Source organism: Coregonus clupeaformis, unplaced genomic scaffold, assembly GCF_020615455.1.
Source record: "Coregonus clupeaformis isolate EN_2021a unplaced genomic scaffold, ASM2061545v1 scaf1090, whole genome shotgun sequence".
NCBI lineage: Eukaryota > Metazoa > Chordata > Actinopteri > Salmoniformes > Salmonidae > Coregonus > Coregonus clupeaformis.
In genome coordinates this window covers 1-10,024 of record NW_025534544.1, presented here as the reverse complement: position 1 = coordinate 10,024, position 10,024 = coordinate 1, and the positions used below count along the sequence as shown (strand labels likewise).

The 10,024-nt window shown below is 44.0% G+C and overlaps 1 protein-coding gene and 1 long non-coding RNA gene across 2 annotated transcripts; both read left to right on the top strand.

Annotated features, from left to right (window-relative positions):
- Nucleotides 1-3,211: 3,211 nt before the first annotated feature.
- Nucleotides 3,212-4,011, top strand: LOC123486252. Its single transcript, XR_006659309.1, has 3 exons — nucleotides 3,212-3,258; nucleotides 3,694-3,739; nucleotides 3,869-4,011. It is a non-coding gene; the product is annotated as an uncharacterized LOC123486252 (long non-coding RNA).
- A 474-nt stretch (nucleotides 4,012-4,485) lies between these two features.
- Nucleotides 4,486-9,898, top strand: LOC123486250 (myosin heavy chain, fast skeletal muscle-like; the record flags this gene model as incomplete). Its single annotated transcript, XM_045217518.1, has 13 exons — nucleotides 4,486-4,561; nucleotides 4,773-4,931; nucleotides 5,228-5,255; nucleotides 5,503-5,611; nucleotides 5,717-5,809; nucleotides 5,986-6,046; nucleotides 6,204-6,302; nucleotides 6,637-6,740; nucleotides 8,252-8,390; nucleotides 8,714-8,832; nucleotides 8,981-9,130; nucleotides 9,225-9,415; nucleotides 9,621-9,898. Coding segments are annotated over exons 1-13 (1,543 nt in total), but the record flags the coding sequence as incomplete, so codon positions are not given.
- Between the last annotated feature and the right edge of the window lie 126 nt (nucleotides 9,899-10,024).

Genomic DNA, 10,024 nt, shown 5'->3' with positions numbered 1-10,024 from the left:
GAACTCAGTCTGCCGCTTAGGGGAACTCAGTCTGCCGCTAGGAACTCAGTCTGCCGCTAGGGGGAACTCAGTCTGCCGCTAGGGGGAACTCAGTCTGCCGCTAGGGGGAACTCAGTCTGCCGCTAGGGGGAACTCAGTCTGCCGCTAGGGGGAACTCAGTCTGCCGCTAGGGGGAAACTCAGTCTGCCGCTAGGGGGAACTCCAGTCTGCCGCTAGGGGGAACTCAGTCTGCCGCTAGGTGGAACTCAGTCTGCCGCTAGGGGGAACTCAGTCTGCCGCTAGGGGGAACTCAGTCTGCCGCTAGGGGGGAACTCAGTCTGCCGCTAGGGGGAACTCAGTCTGCCGCTAGGGGGAACTCAGTCTGCCGCTTAGGGGGAACTCAGTCTGCCGCTAGGGGAACTCAGTCTGCCGCTAGGGGGAACTCAGTCTGCCGCTAGGGGAACTCAGTCTGCCGCTAGGTGGAACTCAGTCTGCCGCTAGGGGGAACTCAGTCTGCCGCTAGGAGGAACTCAGTCTGCCGCTAGGGGAACTCAGTCTGCCGCTAGGGGGAACTCAGTCTGCCGCTAGGGGGAACTCAGTCTGCCGCTAGGGGAACTCAGTCTGCCGCTAGGGGGAACTCAGTCTGCCGCTAGGGGGAACTCAGTCTGCCGCCAGGGGGAACTCAGTCTGCCGCTAGGGGGAACTCAGTCTGCCGCTAGGGGGAACTCAGTCTGCCGCTAGGGGGAACTCAGTCTGCCGCTAGGTGGAACTCAGGTCTGCCGCTAGGGGGAACTCAGTCTGCCGCTAGGGGGAACTCAGTCTGCCGCTAGGGGGAACTCAGTCTGCCGCTAGGTGGAACTCAGTCTGCCGCTAGGGGGAACTCAGTCTGCCGCTAGGGGGAACTCAGGTCTGCCGCTAGGGGGAACTCAGTCTGCCGCTAGGGGGAACTCAGTCTGCCGCTAGGGGGAACTCAGTCTGCCTGCTAGGGGGAACTCAGTCTGCCGCTAGGGGGAACTCAGTCTGCCGCTAGGGGGAACTCAGTCTGCCGCTAGGGAAACTCAGTCTGCCGCTAGGGGGAACTCAGTCTGCCGCTAGGGGGAACTCAGTCTGCCGCTAGGGGGAAACTCAGTCTGCCGCTAGGGGGAACTCAGTCTGCCGCTAGGGGGAACTCAGTCTGCCGCTAGGGGGAACTCAGTCAGCCGCTAGGGGGAACTCAGTCTGCCGCTAGGGGGAACTCAGTCTGCCGCTAGGGGGAACTCAGTCTGCCGCTAGGGGGAACTCAGTCTGCCGCTAGGGGGAACTCAGTCTGCCGCTAGGTGGAACTCAGTCTGCCGCTAGGGGAACTCAGTCTGCCCGCTAGGGGGAACTCAGTCTGCCGCTAGGGGGAACTCAGTCTGCCGCTAGGGGGAACTCAGTCTCTGCCGCTAGGGGGAACTCAGTCTGCCGCTAGGGGAACTCAGTCTGCCGCTAGGGGGAACTCAGTCTGCCGCTAGGGGGAACTCAGTCTGCCGCTAGGGGGAAACTCAGTCTGCCGCTAGGGGAAACTCAGTCTGCCGCTAGGGGAACTCAGTCTGCCGCTAGGGGAACTCAGTCTGCCGCTGGGGGAACTCAGTCTGCCGCTAGGTGGAACTCAGTCTGCCGCTAGGTGGAACTCAGTCTGCCGCTAGGGGGAACTCAGCCGGGGTCTCAACTTACTGCTGAGAGTTAGAACCGTAGAACACACAAGGTGCAATGTGGTTGTGCATCAGCAGTTTTTCTGTTCTTATGTCAGTCACTGATAGTCACTGAATTAGCCATGTCAGCTAATTTTTTACATTGGTAGTTAGTCTAGCCAGCTATCTACACTTGTAGTAATCATGGCCTAAGACCGACCGGGCACGCAGGGCATGTTCCCAGGGGCCATGACTTCCACAGGGGCCCAAATCTCGCTTAGGGCCCCCAAAAGGCTAGGGCCAGCCCTGTGTAAGGTTTCACGCTATTGAACATTAACATGGCTGCACCACATTAGACACAAATAACATTTACATGACTATTAAATGCAGAGGCTTTAAAACAGCAAAGATGAGATAGATATTGCAGTATGTGAAATGCCTGACTTGAAAGAAGACCTTGCTGATTTGTTTTGATTCATTAGGAGACAGCAGATCTTACTGGGGTCCGACACATAACCAAAAGACATCACAGACAAAATACTTTACAATTGACATACATTTATAAACATTAACATGTAGTGTGTGTGTGCATTACATTGCTGAATTACATGTATTAAAAATCATTTTAACCAACGTCTCTGCTGATGGTGGCTCCTTCCCAAGTTGCTAGAGCTGTCTTTTAGAAAGATATTAAAACTGTAATGTGAAGGATTAATTAAATGGAAATGGAAAGTAATCTGTTACTTTATTGTAATTATCCCTATTAATTTTATAGCAGTTTTATTAAAAACCAGCTGCTAAACGGTTAACTTCAGAGTGTAATAGAAGTTTGAGGCAGCTATATTGCTGTCAGAAATATGAGTGGATGAGATGATTGAAGCACTGTACTGATGTTATGTAAGCCTTAAGAATCACTGGATGGTTTTAGCCAACTGAAATGTGAGACCAATAAAAGCCCCTGCAGCATCTTCAATAGATCAGACTGTAGATAAATAACTACACAGTTGATTGAACACTTTGATGAAGCTGTAATTGAAAGCCTAAATGTTTCTGTTCCAGCTTTTAAATGTTTATTTAATATGGTTTCACCAGGGTGACAAATCACACTAAGCAAAGCACGAGGTAACGGCCAACTCCTTCACAAGCATGAGGTGACTGAGGAGACAGTTCAGATGTGTTTACAAGCAAAATAATATATATTTGTTCTCAAAATATAAAGAAAGTTGTTGATAAGGATTAATGCCACAAAAATTTAACTAAATATCGTAAGATTAGATTTTTATTACAATTTTAGTGATATTACAGTATTTGAGTGGCAGTGTTAGTAACAATGGAATCAATTTTTTAAAAATCCAACTTTTGATATTGTCATAATTATTATTAATGACATATCTCATTTATTTCAATTCAGTGATATTCAATTCAGAAACAAATATGACATTTAAAAGTAATGTAATGGGAGTATGTTGCTCCTGGAAGTTGGTGGCGCTAGTGAGATCTCTCATCCAATCCATTTCCTTTACCAGAGTGATCCATAATTAACTTTTGCTTGGTTGGCAGTTTCAACCCGATATATATGCAGGCTGAGACCCCAGCATCCATAAGTCAGACACCTTCTTCCTCTGTGGTAAGACTCTCTCCGCCTCCTTAGATTTGTACATTTGTCAGATTTTGTGTGCTCAGAATCTTACATGTGTCTTGTCAAATTTAAAATATGCAATCAAGTGGCATTGATTTAAAATGTTTTTATTTATTTATTGTGTTTAACTTTAAATGTGTTTTCTATTAAAATCTGTAACTTTCATTTTATGGTCGAAAGTGGTGCTACTGCTGTTTGGAAATTGAACAGGTGGACTAGAAATTTAACTGGGGTTTTCAGGGGTATTTATTTGAATTCTTGACAGAATGTGTAGTAAAGTGAGTTGGAAAATGAATGTTACAAGTTGCAGCTGTAGTTCAATTGGACAAGGCTGTCATGATTGAGTTGAATGATGTTTTCTAGCCCTTTGGGGGCTAAATGATAATGTTTTAGACTTATTCACAACACCCTAATGTTTCCCAGGGTTCTCCAAGAAGTACAAATTCATCTGTAGAAGGGGGAAAAGAAGGTGAGACATAGTTTGAGTCTTCATAAGAAAAGTGACAAATGTTCTGTGAGAGATACCACTCACAGCTCTGTTGACTGGGGAGGAAGCACCACAGAGTCAATCGTGTTTCTTGTCTCATCTCTTTCCTAGTGAGCCGTCACCATGAGTACGGACGCGGAGATGCAAATCTACGGCAAGGCTGCCATATACCTCCGTAAGCCTGAGAAGGAGAGGATGGAGGCACAAACCGCACCGTTTGATTCAAAGAACGCCTGCTATGGCAGACACCAAGGAGCTGTACCTTAAGGGTCTGGTCACTGCAAGGGGCTGATGGGAAGTGTACTGTAACAGTCACGATCCTAACGGCACTAAGGAGGTAAGCCTGATTTGAAAAGTATTCAAGTTTGTGCAGTAACTATTTTTTCTTTAAAAATGAAATCAGTAACAAAAGATTGATTAAGAAGCATTTCTTAGTTTTTTGTAAGCAGAATATAACCTTCAAACACATCATTTCTATCACTGCTAATTAAAATAGCATGGAATTTTCTATATTGACTAGTTAAGTATCACCATGTATGTGTCAGTGGTTGATAACAAAGTAGTTGGATTAGATGGGGGTATGCATTATTTATTTTTAAAAGAAGCATTCAGTCATGTCCTGTTTGATCTGTGTATAATCTAGATTTCTGACTGTTTCAGGAAGGAAAAGAGTTCAAAGAAGCAGACGTCTAAGATGAACCCCCTAAGTACGACAAGATTGAGGACATGGCCATGATGACCTACCTGAATGAAGCCTCTGTGCTGTATAACCTCAAAGAGCGTTATGCAGCATGGATGATCTATGTAAGATACCTGCATAAACAACACACACACACATGAACATGAGAAACACACACATACAGTACTACACATAAATGAATGGTAGAAACCAAACATACCAATACAGTAGACCTACATTAGTATCCCATAGTACACCTACATCCTCACATAAATCCAGGTAAAAGTCAATCTGATTGATCTAATCCCCTAATTTAATTGAATCCCTTTCATCCAGACCTACTCTGGGCTCTTCTGTGCCACGGTGAACCCCCTACAAGTGGCTTCCCTGTGTACGACATGGAGGTTGTCAACGCCTACAGAGGGAAGAAGAGGATGGAGGCTCCACCCCATATCTTCTCCGTCTCTGACAATGCCTTTCAGTTCATGCAGATTGGTATGCGCTCTCATGGATGAATGGATGTCCATAAGTGTTTATGGCTGGATGGATGGATGGATGTCCATAAGTGTTTATTGCTGGATGGATGGATGCATGGATGGAAGTTAAAATATGCTTTAGAGCAGTATCTACTGTTTTCAAGTCTAGGTTAGAACAGTTTGCTGGGAATATCTGATTTTTTCTTGCCTTGAATGGAAAATGTTCCAAAATGAAATTCATGATGATGCTATGAATTCAATAAAGTACCCATAATGTTGCTTGAGTATGATAAGCAATATGTTTTTTGGTTACAGACCAGGAGAACCAGTCCGTCCTGATTACGTAAGTTCTTTACTAACATTTCACTTGAGAAAGTGTTTCTGCTGCAATATGTTGGGTCACTTGGGTGTGATGAAAATACATGTCATTATGAATGGATTAGGCTATGCACAGGAATGAGTCGATGAGTGGGGATATTTTTTAATTTATGTAAGAAAACAGTGTATTTTTCAGTGTTATTTCTTAGTGAACGCCAATCTGACATTCAAACATGTGACTAAAACCCCTCTTTCTCTGTCATATTAACCAGTGGAGAATCCGGTGCAGGAAAGACTGTCAACACCAAGCGTGTCATCCAGTACTTCGCCACCATTGCAGTTTCTGGTGTCAAGAAGGAAGTTGACCCCAGCAAAATGCAGGTAGGTTTTACCTTTCTAACACATTTCAGTTTGGTGGGCTGTGTTCGCGATTGAGAAAAACTAACTTTGACCAGTTTCTGAGCAACTTGTGTTTGTCTCAATCAGGGGTCTCTTGAGGATCAGATCATTGCAGCTAACCCTCTGCTGGAGGCTTACGGTAATGCCAAGACAGTTAGGAACGACAACTCATCTCGCTTTGTAAGTATGAAGGGCATACTGTGAAAGTGACCTTAGATTGGAAACAATTATTTCAGTAGTTCCCTTTTGTTATATCAATAGATGTCCAACATTCTGTAACATTTAAAGGGTCTATCAAAGTTAAAATGTTAGATGTATTTAGTTGACCTATTTCTAACCCCCATGCTCTACTATAGGGTAAATTCATCAGGATTCACTTCCAAGGTAGCAAACTGGCTAAAGCTGACATTGAGACCTGTGAGTTGATTTTGATTTTTTCTCAATGCTTTACTAAATTCACACAGATTTTTTTTGGGAGATCATAATTATCTAATTATCTAATTCTCTCTCTCTCTCTCTCTCTCTCTCTCTCTCTCTCTCTCTCTCTCTCTCTCTCTCTCTCTTTCCCTCTCAGACCTGCTAGAGAAGTCCAGAGTGTCCTTCCAGCTTCCGGATGAGAGAGGCTACCACATCTTCTTCCAGATGATGACCAATCACAAACCTGATATTATTGGTAAGGCAAAGTAGAGGTTCAGGGGGAATTTTTTCCTACCTCCATTGAACTTATCACAAATGTTCATAGTCCACACTATTAATACTATTACAATGAGAACATCCATGGTAACAAGTCATCTAGATATGGGTCAGGTCTTTGGGAAATATCTATCAAGTAATGGATTGTGATGCACTAGTCCACGAGTCTCAGTCCCTCTTTTGATGCTATTTATTATATACTACATGTATCCTTGCGTCCATCTATTGAGTAAAGGAGGGAGAGATACTGTAAAAGGTAGGACAGTCACAATTCTAAGAGATTTCACTGACAAGACATTCTCTGTTGTCCATAGAAATGTCGCTCATCACCACCAACCCCTACGACTTCCCCATGTGCAGCCAGGGTCAGATCACTGTGGCCAGCATCAACGACAAGGAAGAGCTGGATGCCACAGACGTGAGTCAAACAAAGGGTTAATCATATTCTATATTTGGAATGGGTAGGACCACCATACACACTAAATGCACTGTTCAATTCCAACTTGGTGGCAGATGGGAATTTCCATGTATTTTGTTTTGTTTTATTCTAAATGCCTTATTGTTAGTTGTGCATGTGCCTCAGGGCATTCTTCATGCCTTCACACTTCGCCTTGAGGGCACATACTGTCCATGTAAGACATCCACAAGAGAAGCACCACTAAATGCCCTGTGGAACTGTGTAAAATGGAGGTTGACGCGGGAGTGAAAATTCATTCCTTTCCCATCTTGTCCTGTCAATGTTTTTCCCGATAAAAAATCACTCCCGTCCGCTCATTTTTGCGCGCAGAAATACAGCATGTAGGCTATTGTGTTTGTTTAGGAAGTATGTAAAATAATTTCAGTAATGCAATATGCGACTTTTGATTGTCTTACGTATCTTAGTTAAATGCACTGACTGTACGCCTAAACCTCTCTGGATAAGAGCATATTTTAAAATGACCTAAAGGCAGATTGATTAAAGCAGGAGGATGAGGACAGACAACTGGATCCTACAGCTGAGCACTGCGCACATGAGCATTTACAATACATTTACATTTACAACATGAACATAACAAATAAACCTGAGCGGCATTACTGCATAAGTCAATACATTTTTTTATTTCACTCTTCACCTCAGATTGCATGGGTTTAGTTAAATACACGAACAATTGGGCTTGACTATAAAGTTGTTGGGAGTAGAGCAGCTGTGCGCTTCATGCCGCTTGCCCCGCTCTCCGGTTGGTAGCCTATTTGATTAAACCGCAACATTTTTTTTACAAGCAGTGTACTAGCTTCCTTCATTGTCAGCGACAACTCCATCAAATTTAACTAAAACATAGCTCTTTCCTTGGCTTTAATGTTAATGTTAGTAATGGGACCTTGGCTGCAACAAGACGTTGCAATTTCTCTATTGAAGGCTTCATCATTTAGCCGACTAACTTAGGTTGGCATCCGAGGTAGCCTAGCGACTGTCTACAACCGGAGCGAGGGGCGAGAGTGAGCGGACAGAAGCTGGAAGGGGAAATTACAATATATTTATTTGTATTAAGTGAACTATATTAGGCCTAGCTCTACATTTGTTTTTTTTTAATGAAATGTCACACATGATATATTTCCACCCAAAAAAGTATGTTTACAACGACTAATGTAATGCATGTTCCTGTGGACTGTAGATCCTGTCCGAACTTGATTCTAGAACTCCGATTCCTGCCAGAATCCCGTGGGACCCGCAAGAACCGCGGGAGTCCTATTCCGTGTCAACCTCTAGTGTAAAACTCATTTTGTGCTGCCAACTGCTAGTGTGTTGGCCAAGTGTAATCATGTGGATCTGAGAAGCAGGTCAAATATATCCATCCCATTTGTTCTGGTGAGAGCACAGAACTGTAGTGGACTGTAAGTGAGCAAACTACCGTTCAGTTCATCACTGTTGTACTTCCTGTCTAATACCAGGATGCCATTACAATCCTGGGCTTCAGTAATGATGAGAAAAATAGCATCTACAAGCTGACAGGAGCTGTATTGCACCATGGCAACTTGAAATTCAAGCAGAAACAGCGTGAGGAGCAGGCCGAGCCAGACGGCACAGAGGGTGAGTCCCACTCATAGATATATAATATGTAAAGCATTAGTCCCAGTCCCACTCATAGATATACAATATGTAAAGCATTAGTCCCATTCCCAGTCCCACTCATAGATATACAATATGTAAGACAGACAGCGCCTCATCAAAGTCCGGCAGGAGATCATTTATGGAGACCAAATTCCAACCTCCAGAAATTATTTGAAATGATGGATGTGGGTTCAAATCAAAACCTAACCCATAAAAAACTTGGCCAAACCCTTTTGTCAGTGTGACATCAGAATCAAGTGATCTTGTGTTCCTGAGTCTGTTGTTGTTGGTTCTCTCTCCAGTGTCTGATAAAATCGGCTACCTGCTAGGCCTGAACTCAGCTGAGATGCTGAAGGCTCTCTGCTACCCCAGAGTGAAGGTCGGCAACGAGTATGTGACCAAGGGACAGACTGTGCCTCAGGTAAGGAGGCCAAACACAGCACCATTTTCTGAGCACCAGAAATATTTAGGTGATTAGTGCATTGCTTGTTTTGAATAGTGATGTCTTCTCACCTTCTCACTATACATGGTCAATGTCTCATGTATTCATTTGAGGTATTATTTTGCAGGTTAATAACTCAGTCTCGGCTCTAGCCAAGTCCATCTACGAGAGGATGTTCTTGTGGATGGTCATCCGTATCAACGAGATGTTGGACACCAAGAATCCAAGGCAGTTCTATATCGGTGTGCTTGACATTGCTGGGTTTGAGATCTTTGATGTGAGTATGAGACCAGAACAAGACAATTAGTTGTGTTTGAGATGGATTACAGCCCTGTATGATGAAATGATCCCTTTTGAAATTCCATCAACAGTACAACAGCATGGAGCAGCTGTGCATCAACTTCACCAATGAGAAACTGCAACAGTTTTTCAACCACACCTGTTCGTCCTTGAACAAGAGGAGTACAAGAAGGAGGGAATCGTCTGGGCCTTCATTGACTTCGGCATGGACTTCGGCTGCCTGCATTGAGCTTATTGAGAAGGTAAACTGTCTGTCAGGATTGTAGATGGACCTTAACAGCAAAAGCTCAGAGAGCGCTTGTGTGAGATATTATCACAGGGTACAAGGTATCTGACTGTTGAGAACTCTGTATCCTATTATGTGCCGCTAAATGAATATAATCCTATAATAGCATGTTTTCTAAAATAATAAATGTGATCCTAAATGTAAATATCACTAATTTGATATACATCTCTTTCTCGTAAAGCTCATTGGGCATCTTCTCTATCCTTGAAGAGGAGGCATGTTCCCAAGTCTTCAGACACTACCTTCAAGACAAGCTGTACGCCCAACATCTTGGCAAAACCAAGGCGTTTGAGAAGCCCAAGCCTGCCAAAGGCAAGGCAGAGGCCCACTTCTCCCTGGTGCACTACGCCGGCACGGTGGACTACAACATCACTGGCTGGCTGGAGAAGAACAAGGACCCCCTGAACGACTCAGTTCTTCAGCTGTGTGGGAAGTCCTCAGTCAAACTTATGGCACCCTGTATGTCGCTTCCCACCTGAGGGTAAGACTAGCATCACATCAAAATATTTAATTTAGCATTAGTTACAACATTTTCTTTCAAGTCTTTGAATGTACACTTTCTCTGGGTTATTCAATTGGTTAATT